This window comes from Etheostoma cragini, chromosome 11 (genome assembly GCF_013103735.1).
Source record: "Etheostoma cragini isolate CJK2018 chromosome 11, CSU_Ecrag_1.0, whole genome shotgun sequence".
NCBI lineage: Eukaryota > Metazoa > Chordata > Actinopteri > Perciformes > Percidae > Etheostoma > Etheostoma cragini.
This window is the reverse complement of record NC_048417.1, coordinates 3,131,482-3,150,781: the sequence shown is the minus strand read 5'-3', so window position 1 is coordinate 3,150,781 and position 19,300 is coordinate 3,131,482. Positions and strand designations below refer to the sequence as shown.

The 19,300-nt window shown below is 40.7% G+C and overlaps 1 protein-coding gene and 1 long non-coding RNA gene across 3 annotated transcripts in view; one reads left to right on the top strand and one right to left on the bottom strand.

The window, feature by feature from the left end:
• The window catches only part of tfpia (tissue factor pathway inhibitor a), a 47,112-nt gene that overhangs the window by 1,679 nt on the left and 26,133 nt on the right, over nt 1-19,300 (bottom strand). For both annotated transcript variants that reach the window (XM_034885515.1, XM_034885517.1), the window contains exons 2-5: nt 18,963-19,163; nt 6,312-6,488; nt 4,656-4,730; nt 4,200-4,259 (exon numbers count right to left, since the gene is read on the bottom strand). In XM_034885515.1, coding sequence (XP_034741406.1) covers nt 4,200-4,259; nt 4,656-4,730; nt 6,312-6,488; nt 18,963-19,163 — 513 coding nt within the window. The remainder of the gene's footprint in view (nt 1-4,199; nt 4,260-4,655; nt 4,731-6,311; nt 6,489-18,962; nt 19,164-19,300) is intronic.
• The window catches only part of LOC117952912, a 23,978-nt gene that overhangs the window by 2,125 nt on the left and 2,553 nt on the right, over nt 1-19,300 (top strand). The window contains exons 2-3 of the long non-coding RNA XR_004658539.1: nt 584-591; nt 9,543-9,549. This is a non-coding gene — a long non-coding RNA (uncharacterized LOC117952912). The remainder of the gene's footprint in view (nt 1-583; nt 592-9,542; nt 9,550-19,300) is intronic.

Genomic DNA, 19,300 nt, shown 5'->3' with positions numbered 1-19,300 from the left:
AGAGACTTCAGATACAGTATTAGGGGACCTCTAAGGGTATATAAAGACTTCAGATACACTTAGGGGACCATTAAGGTCTATATAAAAGCATCCTTTAAAGCAACACTAGAGATCGTTGCCTGCTTTGGTCCCCCCTACAGGTCGAAAGCGGAGATGTCCATCACATTACATTATGCAATTTTGCCAGATTTGGTAGCAGATCAGTAGTTTGAATGAACTGGACAATATTCCTTGTGTTACTTTAACATCATGTTAGCTTTTAACTCCACATGGGTTCATATCCCTGCACATTAAGCTTCAGTTGGACTTTAGTAGTAGATTGTGTCCAGTGTCTGAAGGCACTCAAAAAACGTGAGAGATGTTCTCATGGCTTCCCTCAGGGTCATGTAAGCTATGCTCTTTGATTTATTCTCTAGCATTCTTCATGGTGAGACATGCAGGAGCGCTTGCAACCATGAGGGCTCTTTCCCACTGAAGGACATGCAGATTTGCAAAGGGAAACACTTCAACTTCAGAGGCCTACTATTTAATCACTATTACTTCATCTGCAGTGGTTGATTGGGGTCAATTAGAACCATTAGAGTAGTTGAGGTATTTGAGAATTGTTAAATGAGACAAAAAACTCCGCCATGCTATCTCAAGGAGAAACTAAACCGTTTCTTAGAATTTGTTAGCCTCAAACATTTAACATCACGTCTCAAACATCCCGTGGCGGCGGCCGGATTCTGTTTCATAGTACGCACAAGAACCCCTTCCCATCGTTTACTGTGCCAGAAAGCAGCTGTTCTTATAAGATTTGATGTGTATGAGAGTGTGCCCCTAGCGTAGCAACATCATAGCATAATGACCAGATGATGAGCATTTTCCCCTGAAGTGGGGGGGGGGAGAGAGAGAGAGAGAGAGAGAGAGAGAGAGAGAGAGAGAGAGAGAGAGAGAGAGAGAGAGAGAGAGAGAGAGAGAGAGAGAGAGAGAGAGAGAGAGAGAGAGAGAGAGAGAGAGAGAGAGAGAGAGAGAGAGAGAGAGAGAGAGAGAGAGAGAGAGAGAGAGAGAGACACAACAACAAGGTTTGTCTGTGTGTAATGTAGCCGTAATAATCATGTCTACATTAACACACATGATTCAAACATCATCCTATAGCTCTGTTCAGGGGTTTAGAACATGAACGATAAAACAATTACTGATATGGTAATAGAGCCGAGAGCAGAACAGGGCATTTATGCATTGTTATGGTTACACGTGTTGAATGCCTTGCAGAAAAAAAACATATGTATGCACAATGCGTACATATTTGACCATCCTGTCCACTAGCTCCTTTAATCTCTCTTTAAACCGCCATTTTATTACATTTATTCCTTTGAAATCGCCTTTCAAATAATTGACCCAGGTTTTTAACAAGACTTTTTAAGTATCCTACCACACTTATGGTCCTCTTGTGCCCGTGCTCCTTGTACCGCTACCCTTACCCCCAACCCTATTGTAACCCTAATTAACTAGCAGGGAAATATACACATACTGATCAACCACAAAAGATGGCCCCTATTAGTTGGCGGACATAGAACTAGCAATAATTCTAAATTTTGATTGTGATTTTCTACCCAACGATCATAATAACCATATATTTGAAAAAACAATTATTTTGCACATTGCGCTGTGCAAGTAAACTCTTATTTTGTCTTGGGTTCTGAAGGGGGATTTATAGGGAAAGAATGAAGGCAAGTTTCCCATTCCAAGCTGTTGATTTAACAGTTTTCCTGTTTTGCAAGGTCAATAAATGCAGCATCTTTCCAAAAGTCAATGCATGTTAAAAAATTGTAATTTTCAAAACCAATAGTTTTCGCAATTCTTGCCATATTGTTTTAGGGCTTTTAGTTTGTAGGGAATGCAATATTTATAATATATACCAACAATCATTGTGCTGCATGTAGTCAAACTGCCCAAATCCCCAAAATGCTTAAATCCAAAGTTGGTGATTTTCATTTCATTGCAAACCATTTAGAATTCAGCAAACACAAAACTTCCCAATAGAGATAGCGTCGAAAGCAAACATTCTCTATTAGTGCTGGATGTAAATGAATAGTGGTTAATAGTAGTTAATAGTGTAACAGTAGTAGCAGTCTATTGTACTTGCGGCCTACGTCCTGTAAAGCTGACTCTAATGCAGGTTTGGTTTTAGAAGTCCTTACTAAGAGCTGCTTAGTTCAGGATTAGTTTATATCCTCTTTGGACACAGGGGTCGACATTACAGCTTCCACCACTGACAGTAAAAGTGTACATCACCGTATGACCACAAGATGTCAGTCTTTGGTTTCACCTTGCAAAGAAATGCTTGGTAGAATGACACCATACTCAGTATGTGTGCCTTTCATACTCCTCCCCCAGCTTTAGGGACTTTGAAATTCAAATGCCCCTATTTAAATTCAGTAGAGAAAAACAAAAGTCACCTGCTATTTATAACTGACATGAACCATTGGCATTTATGATCCTCTAAATCTATTTAACGCAAGATCTGAATAATGCACTGCTACTTTAAAGAGTGCCAGCATTGTTCCTGAGAGATATCTTTGGGCTTACATGCTGGAGATTGCATCGCAGAAATAAAGAAAATAGATTGATTGATTGGAGGAGACGGTGCTTTTGAGGCTAATTCATCCTGAATGTTTCCCTCTCAATACTTTCTGACAAAAATGAAATTGGATTCTAGAAATTACAACTCTTTGAAGGTGTTGCGGGAAGCAGGCCAGGGTGTCCCTGTGCTCTCACGCAGTGGCACAACACAACCTGAGAACACGACAACTGTTGTATATGGCTCCTCACTCCTAATACACAGAAAATTAGTAAGTAGGAACATGTGACAAAGACACTGAGCACGTTTCCATGCACACTAACGCACTGCATTAATCAGAATATGACAATATTCCAGCTTTGATACAGTTCTTGTGAACAGCATATTCCAGTTGGATATTTTGAAAACGGATTTTTTCTGAATTCATAATTTTTTCAGATTAAGTGGGTTGTGCTGGATTTGGGTTTTAGAGGCAGTTCTTGTACATGTACGCAGCGCGTTTGAAATCTGCATCTGCCACCAGATCTGCATCTGGTAAGGATTCCCCATGGGCATCTCCCCAGGGAGGTGTTCCAGCTGGGAGGAGGTCTTGGGGAAGACCCAGGACTAGGTGGAGGGATTATATCTCCACCGTGGCCTGAGGGATCCCCCAGTCAAAGCTGGTTTATGTGGCATGGGAAAGGGAAGCTTTGGGTCCCCTGCTGGAGCTGCTGCCCCCGAGACCCGACCCCGGGGAAGCGGATGACAATTGATGAATGGATGGTCTCAATCAGGATTTATTTTTTTGCAGTTTGCAAACCGTGACCTAACACGCGACACACACAGAAGGTCGATGGTCTGTTGTTTACGATTCTCGGCTTCTTTGTTTGAAAAAAAACAAATAAAACCTGGCTAGTTCAAAGTGGCGAGTTCATTCATGACACCCCCCCCCCCGTCAGTTGCAATCAATATGAGTGATTAGTGACGATTCTCTCCAACCAAGCAGCAGTCTGCAGGTTTTCATGTCACCTTTTGGTATCAGTTAGCTCGCTTGGGACCGTATCAACGGACCGTGGTATTAACAGAGGTGATGCCAAACAAAAGCACCTGTTGCCAGGTACCAGGGACTTTTTTCATAAGGGAAAACCAAAAAATGCGAGTGGAGTCAAGGCGAGTTGAGCAGGTACGATGTGATGGAAACACGCCATTTGTGTGTTGTTTCTCCATCTCAGCTGCTTCGAGAAAGAACAAACTTTGAGAAAGCAAGCCACACGTTTTGGGAAATAATTGTAAAGATTTACAAAGAAATTGTTTACAGCACATTCTCTCTAACCGGATCGTTTTTGGTAAGAACACACGGTGATTCACTGGTAGAAGCAAATGACTTCCTGTATGGTGTGAACAATTAACCTAAATTAATAGTTTTCTTTCAAGTGCAAATGTTCAACCAAAACAAGATCTTTTCCGAGACTATTTTGCAAAGCCACTGTCGCTACGTACGGAGCTCGCTCGCCTCGCGTCACGACACCGAAACATTCCTGCCCCAAACGGTCAATGTAGCAACTGTGCAGACGTCAGCTGTAAGCAAGCCGGCTACGCATGCACCAACCGTGTGTGTGGTTTCACTGACATTACATAAACATCCATACTTTCTTACCTCTTGGCTCTCCATTAGTGCCATTCGTTTGCACCTGAGCTTCTTTTACAGTCAGTTCCCCTGAGAAACAAACATATGTCAAAGGATCAGTCATTTCACTGAATAGTTAAAAAAAACTTTTATTCCGATAAAAAGAAAGATATGACTCTCATGGTGGTGCAAAACCTTTCACTCTGAAAAAAAAAAGTAAAAAATTGCATGTCCCATTCCTGCAAAAAATAATTTGGACTGCATATTCTACTTTTAAGCAAAAAAAAACAAATAACCTGCGATGCACATCATCGCAAATTTAAGATTTATTTTACTGTGTGTTTGAGTACTTGAGCACACAGACATTTATCCAATGGAAAGGGGTTGATTTGAGTTATAAGAATGATGTCTTAGCAGTTATTTTTTGCTTTTGGACAAGAACAACAAATGTTTTCTACTTGAAGTAGAGTGTGATGTACATCTTACCAGTTAACGTGGTTGGCTGCACAATGGATTTTCTAGCAGACCGTGTGTTGACGTCTGGTGCCCTAGTGGGTTTTGCTGTATTGACAAAAAAAACACACATCTGAGACTGGTGTGTCTCCACTGCTATCCACAGAACATAAATCCTAGGAATGCATGCCTATATTTAGAACAGATCTTATTAAATCCTGAACGATCAATCATAATTAAAGTAAGTTTAATTTCTTTAGCATCAGACTAGAAAGGGTGTTGGTCTGCAAACTATGTAATCTCCTAATAAAACCAGACAGAGTCTATCTCTATCTGAAATTAAAAAAATAAGCTTTTCCAATTGATTTTCAGTACAACACGGGCTGTGACAGAATTGGTCACAGTCGAGGGACTTCCTCGTTATTTTCTTTGACAATTTCAATATCTACAGTAAATGACTTGTAAGTCGTGCCTAAGTCTGCCATAATTGAATGTGCTTTGGTCACTTTAAAACGATTTAAATGCAAAATCAAGGTGGAATGTGATTTCATGGTCAGCTAAGATACATCAAAAAGCTTATTTTCTGAAGGGGAACTGCTTTGATTGTGTCACCACTCTGAATTAAGTTTGCATTTTTTGTGCAGCAACTGTGATCTCTATGAACCCGTAAGTATGTACAGATCACATCATGCGTACGGCTTTGAAGTGAAGGCATGAGAAGTAATTATTTCAATTTTTCCAAATTTAAAAAGTGAATAAATCTTGGTTCATGTAGAGATGACTTGTTAGTCTGAGGTGTAGATGTGTCTGCTCTCACAATATAAGGCCTTAAAATAATGCCTTTCTTTTTTTAAATGCAGTCCATTTTCTACGGAGCCCCGGAGGTGACCTGGAGAAAAAAACAAGATTTTTTTATTCTATTTTTTAAAAGAGATGTCGCTAATGCACCAAACAATAAGGCTAACCTTTTAGCTAGTAGCATTAGCTTGTATCTAGCTAGTAGCCCGACATAATGAATACATCTCCTTGGTTGTTTAAATACATCCATTGTTTATTTTGATAAGCATTACTAATTAATACATGCCAAAGAAGACAGACACAGTAAGAGACACTAGAGAGAAGCTCATGAACGCGCATGTTGCAACCAGTTGCTACAACAACACAAACTAGCTGCTAGCTACTAAAGGTTAGCCTCAGTCAATGACAATGTTCAATGTATCACTTCACTTTGGCGTGTACCAATTAATAATGCTTATCAAAATAAACAATGAATGTATTTACACAACCAAGGAGATGTAATCATTATGTCGTGCTACTAGCTAGATACTGGCTACCTCTACTAGTTAGCGCTATGAGCTAGCGCTACTAGTTAAGGCTAGTCTCATTGTTTGTTGGATTCGCAAGATCTCGCAAATGAAATTTGATATCACATATAAAACTTGAGATGTGTTTGAAAAGTGTGAAGTGTTTTCCCCAGTAGTACATGTTTTATTTTCCCTCCATGCCCCCCCCCCCCCGGGGCTCTGTACTTTTCCACTAACTGACAACATCTTTGGTGATTCACAGCTGCTGAACACAAAACCCATTCAGACATTATTAGTGGTCTTAAAACAGAATTCCCGGCTGTCTGGACAGCTTGGGTGTTTGCCAGTCTTCACTGTAAAAGGACAAAAGTTCAACCTGGCCCACCTGGGTTCTGACATTTGGCCTGGCACGCCGCCATGCTCTTGAAATTGTTGGCATTGCCAAAGCAGCCGCCGTAGTAGAAATGCTTGCACTGCTGACTGTCGCTGTCAAAGAAGTAGCGCGTCAACAGCCCTCGACAGGGGCCAGGAGCCTCGCCTAAGTGACACGGGTTCTTGTCATCTGGGGAAGAGAGGGAGAGAAAAACTGTTAGAAAACATCTTCACCCTATTAATCAACTCAGTGGTGGTTCTAGACCACTGTAAAGTGAGGGGCCAGGCTGGGGCCACATGTTATTTTAGGGGTACCAAATATATTAAGCACGTTAAGTGTTAAATACCACCAACTCTCCATAGGTCTGGTTTTACAAAAGAATAACAATACACACAAGAATACTCATTCAGTGTTAAGCTACATGTTATGTATCACTACAAATTACCAATATCCCCTTTTTGAGGATAAAGGTGGTGTTAAAAAATTATAAAAAATATTTGCCAAAGTTAGGGGGGCCAGAAGTGTTGAGGCTTAATATTGCAGGTCAACATCCTGACAGTAGAAAATGAGACGGAAAATCTGTAAAAAATATTCTCTGTCTCCTCCTAGTGCCCCTAATGGCATTAGCAAGATTCCAACCCGCCTACAGGATTCACTCATCCATCTTCATCCGCTTATCCAGGATTGGGTCGCGGGTGCAGCAGCTCCAGCAGGAAACTGCAACCCCTCCCCACCCCGACCATGCCTCGATATCCTGTCCATAAATACTACTACCCACCCACAGGAGAAAAAACAAAAACAATCAGAGCCGAGGAGTCTACGCCACGCAGTGACCTCTGATCATATATGAGTCAAGATTCTGTTACTGCATTGCCTATTTCCAGTCGGCCGTCGGGTCACAGACTTCTGTTGCTTAATAAATAAATAGTGAGTGTGTGTGTGTGAGTGTGTGTGAAATTTCTTTGTTTCTCCTTTCTCCCAGTGCAGTGTTGCTACACATTGCGACTCAGTCATGTCTTTCATGGTTTGTCTGACCAAGAGAGAAAGTCAGACAGAAGTGTCCTTCAACATCCCACGTTGCACATCCGTGGGTCATGCTACTAGCTTGCGTTGATCAGCGTTACATTTCAGTTTCTCTCATTTTTACAACGTTTTTTCCAACTTTGTTTAGATTTTAAAATAGGAATTACTACACACACTGCCTCGAATGAGTTTTAAGGGTCAGCCACTTACGGCTTTTTGCTTCTTTGCTATATGTATGATGCAAGGCCTTGAGCAGTGACTGATGCATTCAAACGAGAGAGAGAGAGTTCAACGTAGTCCAATGAAATCTTGAAAAGAAAAACACCTAATTAGGAACAGAGTGAGGGAAGATACTGTATAGGTACTCAAAGTGTGTGCACAGGAAATAGGTCCAATAAATGAACCGCAGGCCATGACACACTTCACAATCACTGCCCCCCCGCCCCCCCCCCCGCTTACAGTGACATTTGCTCTCACTCCAGTCCGGTTTCCGATTAACTCCCAACCTTCCTCCGAAAGCTGAAAAGTCAACACTTCCAGCAAAAGCTTCCTCATGTCTCGGTGAACCACATCACCACCTCTGTCAAGTCTTCCTTTTCTGCTTTTTTTAATGTCATATCTCTTTACCTCAGCTTTCACTCTCCATGAATCACTTCTTAGCACTCAGCATATACTGTATCGCCGACTCCCAGCCAGGGGGGCTTCTGCAGTTGACAGGGGGTACGTGCAAAAAATTATACAGTAGCTTACCTAATTAAAAAAAAAAAAAATTGAAAATATAATTTGATTAAAAGAACATCTACATCATAAGTCAACTGTAACACCTGAACAGCGTGTGAACATTAGTCAACAAGCGAGAACAGAAGTTAAGTTAAATGTAACTAAGAACTTCAAACGTATTACCATAAATAACTACTCAAGACAAAACAGTTCAAACGATTAGCTAAAAGTAATGACGTTGGTGATTGGTTAAATGGTTCCAATAGTAATGAATGAATGGTAGAAACAACTAGTTACAAGTAATGGGATGGATCTTCCTTTAGACTACAGTAGCGTTTTGTTGTAATGTGTTACAAATCACCTTCTAATAGGGTCTAATAAGATCAAACAAGGTAAAATAATGATGGATCTCACTAGATTATCGTACTGTTTTGGTCTAATATGTCACTAATTACCAATAAATAAGGATGTAACTGGAAATAAAGATGCAATGTACCGGCAGCTTTCATGTTACTGTGGTCGGATAGTAACATGGATTCAATGTTCTTAAAGGATAACTACCGTTTTGTCAACCTGGACCCTATTTTCCTAGGTTTTTGTTTCTAACTGACTGATGGGAACAATAATCTTTCAAATGTGTCCAGTATTAAGCAAGATTTTCCTATTAATAAGGCTATTCACCACTAGACTCTGCAGAGCACCCAGGCTATGAGGGACTGTATGAAGGACCAGAGGTGACTCGACATGGTTTGACATTACATTACTGTAAGAGTAGTTTTCTCTCTCGCTCTCTCTCTCTGTCTCTCTCTCTCTCTCTCTCTCTCTCTCTCTTATAATAAGCAACAAACGACAATAAAAGGCTATGCTCAACATTTGGCTCCTAACTGGAGTGTAATTTGGCATAACAGTGACTAAGTATAGTTTATTTGGGACTTAATATGGCAATATATACAGTTTATAAGTACAGCTTAATTTAGCTGTATGGTGCCTAAAGCTGTCTAATGTTATCAGCCTCCATATAATCAGGGTATAACTGTTTGTTTACTCTAAAAATATGTTTTTTTCTAGTTATTCTTAATTTGACACAAAGTCAAGTTTATTATATCATACTGCATACAGCAACATCTAGGTGTATGGGGTCTAATTAGGTTATATAATTAGGTTTAGTTTACTGTCTAGTTAAGGCCACATTCTTTCTAGTTTGGTCTAATTTTATACAAAGTATATGTCTTATTGGACTATTGGCATCAGGACAGCTCTGAGCTACAGTTTGATGTTCACCTCAATTATGCATCTTAATTGGTTAAGGTTGTTGTCTTGTTTCCTGTTTGTCTGCATTTACTTGATGGCAATTGTTATTATATGACAATCCAAGCTGGAGGCATTTGGATTGTAAAAGTGAGAGATTATTTGTACTTTAAATCTGTCGTACAAACTGGATTCAGATTTTCTTTAATCTGAAATCAGTAACTTTGCCTCCTGCAGTGTGGAGAACAGCAGGGTTGTTGTGCAGGGTTGTCAGGATCCCTGCTGTTTATCTGAATAAGGCGCCACCAAACCTAAAACAAATATACAAGCTAGTGACAGGCTCATGCTTGATATGAGTCTGTGACACAATCCCAACCGTGGTGGGAAATGCATCACTTTCAGTGGACTGGCTCACTTTCAAACACTATTTCCTGGCATTGTTAACAAAGACCGGTACAACCTGACAAGCTGTGACAGTAGAGTGTGTGTGTATGTTTGTTTGTGTGTTTACCTCTTTTTTTTTGTGGCTTTTACTGTAGAAAACCGCTGCTGCTGAAATAAGGGAATTTCCCCACTGTGGGAGGAATAAAGTATTATCTAATCTAATCTAATCCCACCACGGAAAGTGTACAGTAATGTGTGTATGTTACACACCTAGTCTATATCTACAACGTTCCACTTGCTCCGGTGTCGCCGGAAATTCTGCCGATTGTCCCTCATTTTGGCCTGATGTCCCGTTACCATCAGCTTTCTTTGTGTTGGCATTCTAACATGCGGCTAATTTATAAGGACTATTAAAACTAATTTTCCTGAGGCTATTTTGCAGCGGCAACGTGGCTCTGTCCGACACTTAACACCGCCAATTACGATTTTGATTGGTTCCTTTTCACTACAATTCAATTTTATTTTATGGATAGTTTCAAATCATAACAAGAGTTATCTCAATACATTTTACAGATAGAGTAGATCTAGACCACTTACTATAATTTACAGAAACCCAACAATTCCAGTAATTCCCTCACTAGCAAGCATTTAGTGTGACAGCGAGAAACCTCGGGTGGTGCCGGTGCCTGTTGGGGTTATGAAGAACAGTAGCAAATATAGTCACAACAAAGAAAATGCAACTATTACTAGAAATAGTAGGTGTAGTAGTTCATGGGGTAGCAGGGCACTGCAGGGCATAGCAGAGTGTAGCAGGGCATAGCAGGGTGTAGCAGGGCGTAGCAGGGCGTGTCTGTTTGTAGCAGGGCACTGCAGGGCGTGCAAAATGTGCCTGTTGGCAACGGGCCGAATGCTTGGCCGGATTGCTGCTTTCAACTTTCTGAAGAACCACTCATCTAAACTTAGGGCTGTGCAATTATTGGAATTTTGAATTGCACTCATAACTATCACAAAAACAATGGAATTGCTTAAAAAAAATCCTTTTGCAATGCAAGACTACACCACACCAGACCTTCCCCTGCAGTGTTGTGAGGGCGTGGTACTCAATAGGGAAGCGCATTTACAAAAATGTCAAACTTTAGCATTAAGCTGTAACTTTTTATCTACCAGCTTCTATAAGATTTGCATCATGGGTTTACAAAAAATGAAGACAAACAATTAGCTGATTGTAATTATCTGATTAACAAGCTGACAAAATGTATTAGCCTTGTTAGAGGCTCAATTAGAACTCTGCTGAGACAACGTGTCCCAACAGAGGACGCCTTACACCAGCTACACACTCACTATCTGGTTTATCTGTTATCTGGTGTTTGAACCACTCTACTGAAGGGTGGCCATGATTAGAAGGCCATCCTTGTGACCTCTAAATACATTTTAGGAGGTGACTTTGACTTAAAAGCATGGGCAACGAGATGTGTCAAAGGGTATTGTGGCACTTCTCTAGAGCGATGAGGTAATGAATAATTCAGAAAAAAAAACTGGGAAGGGGTGCGAGGGGATTTTTGTTTTATTATCGGTCAGCTTGTCTTTCTTTTATGCGCTGGGTGTGAATCACATGGTCCATCGTTGCAGAGAGCTTTGGCTGCTCTCCAGGGAGAACCTCCATATTTCAGACAAACAGTTTTCAACATTTAAGAAGCTCAGCTAAATGTGAGGGGGAGAGCCTGGTTAGTGTATGAAACAATGCATGTTTTCATGCTTGTTTTCATATTTTTGTCAAACCTAGAACAATTTGAGGACAATGTACAATGTATATATTGCACACTGAAATGTCTAAACTGTACTTTGTCTTACCCTATCCCTCCCTTAACTCTCACTGGCTCGATGTTTTCCTCTTGCCTATTTTCTTCCTTCAGTTTTCTTCAATATATCAACACATATTTTGAAAGGTTTTTTTATCGTTTCTACCTCTAAAAGTGCTGACACCATTTTGGCCAGGCCTCCGGTGGGAAAACAAAAAAGCCTGATCACTAGTGGAATAGACATTTTAATACCTACTCAGGTCTGAAAATTAACAGCTTCCACTGGGTGGAGACAGACATAATGCAATGCCATATAACAGAGATCTTCAACGGGACGTCGGGGACCCTTAGGGGTGTAGACTGTCGGAGCAGTCGACACAAAAACCTTTTCTGTGTGACATAAAATTAAGTTTTATCTTACCTTACCTTATCTTAGTCCTGTAAGTAAGACAGCAATCCACACATTAAGCTTAAGGATTCACTGTTTAACGTATGTTTAACCTTCAAATATGATGTACATATCAATCATTATTATTTTAATAGCTTAGTATTGTATGGTATGAATAAAGCCTTTAGGCCACCCTACACATTATTGTAGGCCCAGTTTTATATGTAACATAATTTTTTTACAATATATGTAATTGAGGGTCCCGGATCCGTCTCTCTTTTAGCTAAGGGGTGCTTGGCCTAAAAAAAACAGTTTCCAGTTTAGTGTCCCAAATCCCCGTATACGTAACCCCATTTGTCCAGGTCCAACCCCATGACCAATCGGCTATCCTAACTTATATAAAAAGCTTATATGTTCGGAACAAAGGGATGTCGGAGCAGAGGGGTTTATTTTTAGTTTTTTGAAATAAAGGGATGTTTGTTGGATGTAGGACCAAAGGGAATTTTTCGGGTCATAGGGAGGTCGGAACAATGGAGCGTCGGAGAAATGGGCGGTCCCATTACAGTTATACTGTTAAATTACTAACCTTAACCTTGTTTTCATAGTAACACTATAACACGTTAACATGTGAGTGTGTACTTTTACATGTAGTAGTGTATTTTCTTTTCTATTGTTTTTTTACTCACTTGTACAGAGACTGTCTTGATGATGTCATTTTAAATAAACCTAAGTTAAAGTGTAAGTGACAAAGTAGACTCACATTTTCCCAATCCAGCCACAATCTGCAAAGTTCGGCCACCTGAAGCAACATCATTTGTGCTGCCCTTTCCCTTTGCTTACTTTTTAGGTTTTTTTTAAACAATGTCTGTGCTCACAGCCCTGAGCTAAGGACACAAAAAAGTGCAACTGTCAAAGAGAAACACAGTGTTTGTGTCTCTGACCCCTTCAAGCAGAACCGCAAAAAGGACAGCAGACCAAAGAGAGACTTTGGGACACAATGCTCATGGCTCGTTGGGGTTTCAGTAAAGCATCAGGGCTGGAGACCAAAAGTCTTTCTGCAAATATAGAAGAAAAACAAGTTCCCCAGACGGTATGTTGCTCGCATTGGTTTGTGACCTTTGCAAGAACAGTCTTGTTAAGCTGTCCGTGGCTGTGTAACGACGTGAGAAATATTGGAACCAATCATTTAAATAAGTGTGTGTCAACTAGCACTTCTTGTAATGTGTGCTGTTTGTGGAGTTAGAATGTCCCTGATTGGATGATAACAGCCCTTCTGCAGGATGGGTGAGATTGCAGGACGCAAAAATACATTGTTCATGGATATCTGCTGTCTGCATGTTACCAGTGTGATGACATTTTCAAATGTTGGAGGGTGTTAAATGAAATCCTTTTTAGAGAAAGTCCTTCTTGTTGCACGCTTTTACTGTTTATAAAGAAACATCGAAGATCGTCAATTAGTGGAAATGAAAAGACAGTTGTAAATTAGTTTTATCTAAAATGAATTGTCAAAGCCATTAGACGTAATAATCCAAGAAGATCAGACGATCGAGAAGATCAGTGCGACATTCATTTGACTGCAGTGGAGCTCAAGGCTAACTAATATTCTCACTAATGGCTTCATTTGTTTACAGCCATCTCAGTCATGTCCGTTGTTTAAAGAATACAGCTGTGTCCATAAACTGCTTACTTATTATGTGTATTACCATGCTAATCTTTGTAGTATACTGTTATTGCAGTAAGTATCCAATAAATTGAGGCACTTAACGCCAACAGGAAATGACAATATGCGTCTTTGGAGAGACATTGTCATTTAAAGGCCCCATGGCATGAAGATTTCACTTTAAGATTTTTTAACATTAATATGAGTTCCCCCAGCCTGCCTATGGCCCCCCAGTGGCTAGAACTGGTGATAGGTGTAAACCTAGCCCTGGGTATCCTGCTCTGCCTTTGAGAAAATGAAAGCTCAGTTGGGCCGAGCTGGAATCTTCCCCTTGTGAGGTCATAAGGGGCTAGGCTCCCTCCCCTTTTTCTGCTTTGCCCGCCCAGAGAATTTGGCCCACCCATGAGAGAGAGACATCATGGCTTTCAATCAAGCATAGTGGCAGTTGGTGAAACACAACCCCCCCCCCCCCCCTCAAAAGCTAGAGATTTAGAAACAGCACACACTAAGGAAAGCTCATTGTAGGACTGGCTCTAGTGCCTGTAATTCTGCACCAAGGCTCAATTTCACACTTCAGATCCAGTATAAGGGGACCACTAAGGTCTATATAAAAGAGACTTCAGATACAGTATTAGGGACCACTAAGGTCTATATAAAAGAGACTTCAGATACAGTATTAGGGGACCACTAAGGTCTATATAAAAGAGACTTCAGATACAGATTAGGGGACCACTAAGGTCTATATAAAAGAGACTTCAGATACAGTATTAGGGGACCACTAAGGTCTATAATAAAAGAGACTTCAGATACAGATTAGGGGACCACTAAGTTCTACACCAAATAGACTTCAGATACAGTAACAAAACAATGACAGACTTGTAATACACTTCTTCAGTGTGAACTCAATACAGTACAACAGTAGCCAAAACCTGCCGAGAATTAGGCCGTAGTAAGAAATGTAGACAGTTTATTTCTTTCCTCTCTAGTGTGGACTTTGGCCACTGAGCTAAAGTCACCACCCAGCACAGTGTCAATAGATACACATGTGGAAGTGTGTTCAATTTAGATAAAGCCAAACACTGCTGGGTTTTATGCCCTCCTGCAAACTTTACCTGCTTTTTTTATTCAACCAAGAACTAATAAAAACCGTTGTGAAAGTGCCCTTTAACTGATATGAAACAAATGCTTTTAAAACAGTTTTACAGATCTGTTTAATGCAGTGTACTTTTCTTTATGATCAAAAAGCAGCAGGTTTCTTACTCTTGAGTAAGACTGTCCTCAGGCCAACTTAAAGATCCGACAGTCACCTCTGTATTCCTGTCCAGGCCATTTTATCTGATGTCACCTTTCTGTCAGGTTGTCTTTACAGTGCAGAGTTGTTTGTGTGGAGACGGGACATAAAATTGAGCCACCTACTTCATATGAGGATGCCTGCAGGATGAAAATTCATGCCTGATCCTTTTGTCTGACGGCATTATGCATCCCGTGGCATGCAATACGAAGGTGAAGGTTATTCCTTGCCAGTGGGAGAAAGCACTTAGTCACACCACAGAATAACACGCCATCAAAATACTTTGATCGATGTGTCATTGCTTTCATGCAAGGGCATATTTCAGATTGAACAGACAAGCTAAGGTATTAAAGGTGTGTTGTTTTCTTGCTACATGACAGATATAATGCATTCTCTGGTATGATATCGTATGAAAACGTCTGCACACCAATTCATTTGACATTGAAATAAAGCAATTGCTGGGGGTCTTGTGACAACCAGGTCAACTTTAGCAGTCTTTACAGTTTAATGGCCAATAAAAGGTGACTTTTAGACGGGTAGAGGTCACGCGAGCTGACGGTCCTTTCAGAGGCCGTTGCTGTTGAGTTCAGCCGACAAAAAGTAAACGTCACGTGCTGACGACAGTTAAGTTTAGATGCCAAAACAACTAGTTAAGATTAGAAAAAAGATTGTGTTTTGTGGATAAAACACGGTCCTCTTAAGTAGTACTCCCGGGTCACAAACACCCGTTTCCTGGTTGAAAGTCTTGTGTTTTCACTGGGACACATGGAATAGAGCAGTCTTATACAGTAGCAGTCAATGTGGTGCACACTGCAATAAATACATGGAATACATATCAATTACAGTGCATTACTTTTCGGTCACAGCAGCTATCTAAGAATGAAAGTGTTTTTTCTGCCTTTCTCTAGATTTTTCTGTCATCACACGCATACTGCATCGTTCCACTCAAGCTGAAGGGCCTTTGAACCAAACCAGCACAGAACAACTTACCTACTTACTGTTAATAGATTCAACTCCCAGGTGTGAAAGATCTAATTGTTGTTGATTGGATTGCTTTTCAAGAGCAGCATTGCTATGATATATTACCAACATCTCACAAAAGCTAAGTGCCCCATGGGGAGTGACACAACGTATCCCGTGTTGTGAAGACTGCAATTCACCATACTCTTATCAACAATGTGTACAATGCAGCAAAGGACACAAACAACACGTGTACCCTCTACTGTCAGTCATTCTCAGGTGCTCTTACATTTACAGTTATAAAACATCAAATGGTAATGTGATGTGTAGTCCAGGACTTGTTTTTCGTGTGTGTATCCATTAACCTGAACTATGCACACAAGGAGAAAACTTGCAAAACATGCTTGAACTTAACTGCATTGAGTTGTGTTCTCCATGAAGGTGAAGAGTAGTACCATAGCAATGATGACGGTCAACACAAACTCAGATACTGACAAACATGCACACATTGTAGATGTGGAACATATGCAACCCTCAATGTCCTTGCTTTGTTTATGGCTAATGATTATTTTCCAATAAACTTCTATCTAATCTAACTGCATAATAAAATATTATACTGGCAGTTATAAAGGGATTACCACCTGTTTGTGTAAGGTGCCTGCATGTTGACGTGGACACTGCAGATTCCTGTCACCTTAGGTCTTAGACGTCAAAACATTGGTTCCTACAGTGCTTTCACATTTTGGGAATTAAAATGTTTTTTTGTTCAAAGCAATCAAACCTTTAATTTCCTTTCCCAGAACAACGATTGTCCAATCATAGGTTATCAAAGTAATCAGGTACACCAGTGCTGTGATTCTTCCATTGTACACTTAAATCATGTGCATGGGCACCCGGCGGCGTTACAGAAAAACAGGTAGAAGTACTGTTTGTCCAAGAATTCACTGATCTTGCGGTACTGACCAGTCTGGACCAGGTACCAGTTTAGTACCAGTTCTTAATACCTATCCCTACTCCTCATGTCATGAATCAGAGGCATTCTATCATCAACCATTGTAATGGATGTAGAACAGGTGCCAACATGTGTGACGTCACCTATTGTTTTGTGGAGATCTCCTATGAGTCATCGAGTTTGCATTTGCGGGCCGAACCATCCTGGTAGCGGATGTGACAATTTTAGACAAGAGGGAGGAGTGAGGGAGGAGCTGCTTACACAATGCGCTGCATTACACTCTGTTTTCTGGTAGCCTCGCCATTTAAAATCATTGAGTTCATTCTGCGTTGCAGAAGACTAAAAGAGGTCTTTACTTCTTTCTAGGAGGTCCCCGTCTTGGCCAATTCATCCAGCATGGACGGCCTCCTGTTGGATTTAGGTCTACCTAGCTTCCTCTTGCCTTGGGGATTAAAGTCCAGAGCTTGTCTTGCTATTTTCCTCGGATCCTTCCTAAGTGTATGACCGATCCATCCTCACTCTGGATTTGATTTCAATGTCGATTTGCTCCTGGTTCATATGTCTCCACAGATTTACATTTGACATCTTGTTGGGCCACCAAATCCTAAGTATGTATCTGAGACAGTTGTCAATGAACACATGTCATTTATTGATGATTGATGTAGTGGTTTTCCAGATTTCACAGCCATATAGAAGGCCAGATTTTAAGTTTGTATTGAAGATTCAGATTTTGGTGTTTCTTGAGAGCTGGGAAGAGAGCCATAGCCCTACAGGTTCTAAAGGCATGTCTGGCTTTGCTGATGTGCAGCTCGACATCTTTATCAGCTCCTCCATCTGTGTCCAGCTTCTCCGTCTATGTTGCTTCCCAGGTAGCCCTCCTTCCATTCTAACCCTAGACATATACAGTTAAACGTTAACTCTCCTCTGCTCCGATTGCTCTCTCTCTCTGGTCCACACACACTTCATCTTCCTTCACTTCCTTCACACCTATTTTTTCAGCACCATCCCCAGTGATCTGAAACTGTCCCTGGCCCCCCCAGCCTTTGACCACTGGCCTCGGGGCACGGCTCTGATAAACACTGACGGCAGTTATCTACTCTGGAACAGTGGATCAACCCTTGGTTGGTTTCATCACCCACGCACACACACACCATACTGCTCTGACCCAGTGTTGTAATCCAACATCAATTTTAATTAACCACGAGGTCATTCTCTTTGGCCGGACGGCCAAATCATCTAGTTTCCTCAAGGCCGCAAAACAACCAGCATCTGTTATGAGAAGTTTTGTCACATTAGGAGTTTAGGATTTGAAATTATATTGGTCAGTTTTACAATATTAGAAATCCATTTTCTGACTGAGACATGAGAATTGGGGAATCCAATAGATTGAAGACTCCGTTATTAGTTGAAATCAATTAATTCAACTTCAATCTGTCATCAATTTAGTATCTGGAACCTATAAATAACACAATACTGGCTGTCCCTCTTAAATATGCCCATATTTTTCATTAACCAGATGCCTCTAGGAAAACTCTTCAGAATTAATGTGCTGGCAAGGCTCCATTTTATCCACATACCAACAAAATGACTCGTAATAGGATTTTATGCCCAAGGTGGAAATAAAGTCTAATGAGGAACAACAGTCCTTGAAAACGAATGGAATCATTTGCTAACAAGAACAACACAACACTGCAAAGCTATAATACATCCTTGTCCCGTGTGCTGTGATTTTGAAAAATACTCCTTTTGTATGAATGATGTTGGGGTCCGTGTTCACTGTTACCGTGGAGATTACTTCACCAAATATCAAGGTAAGTCATTAGATGGCAATGTACTTTGTTTTGTCTATTTTATTTATTTAGTTTTGTTTAATATCTTCTGCATGTAATGTCTTTAAATATGTGATATTTATTTAACATCCAGAAATGACAACAACGATGACTACTACTACTACAACTACTACTACTACTACTACTAATACTAATAATAATAATAATACACTTAACAAGATTGATAAGATTCTGAGGAAAGAAAATAAAAATAAAACAGAATGTAAAAAGGACAGGTGTAATAAGCAAATGCACACACCTTTTTTGGTCAGTATTGATTATAAAGTAGTTTAGATTTTTTAAACCATTTATGTTATGTATTTGTTGTTGTTTATGTGATCGAGATGAACTAAAAGGCAAAACAGCTTTTACATGTAGTCCTAAGTGTCAGCCAACGGGTCACACTCACCTGAGACGACACACGTTTCCTCACATGCCTCCATGGTCGGGAAATTATTGGCGTTTCCCCCGCAGCCTCCGTACTCAAAGAGCTCACAGTGACCCGTGTCGACGTTGAAGAAGTAGCGGTCCTTGATGGCCTTGCAGGGCCCCGGCTCATCCTTCAGGGCGCACAGCTCGTTGAAGATGAATAGCTCGGGTTGGCCTCCTTCTGTTGAGGAGACGTAGAAAGGCAACTTTTAGCACTCGGGGAAAAGGGTGTTTGTGTTGTGTGTGTGTGTGTGTGTGCGTGTGTGTGTGTGTGTGTGTGTGTGTGTGTGTGTGTGTGTGTGTGTGGGGGGGGGGGGG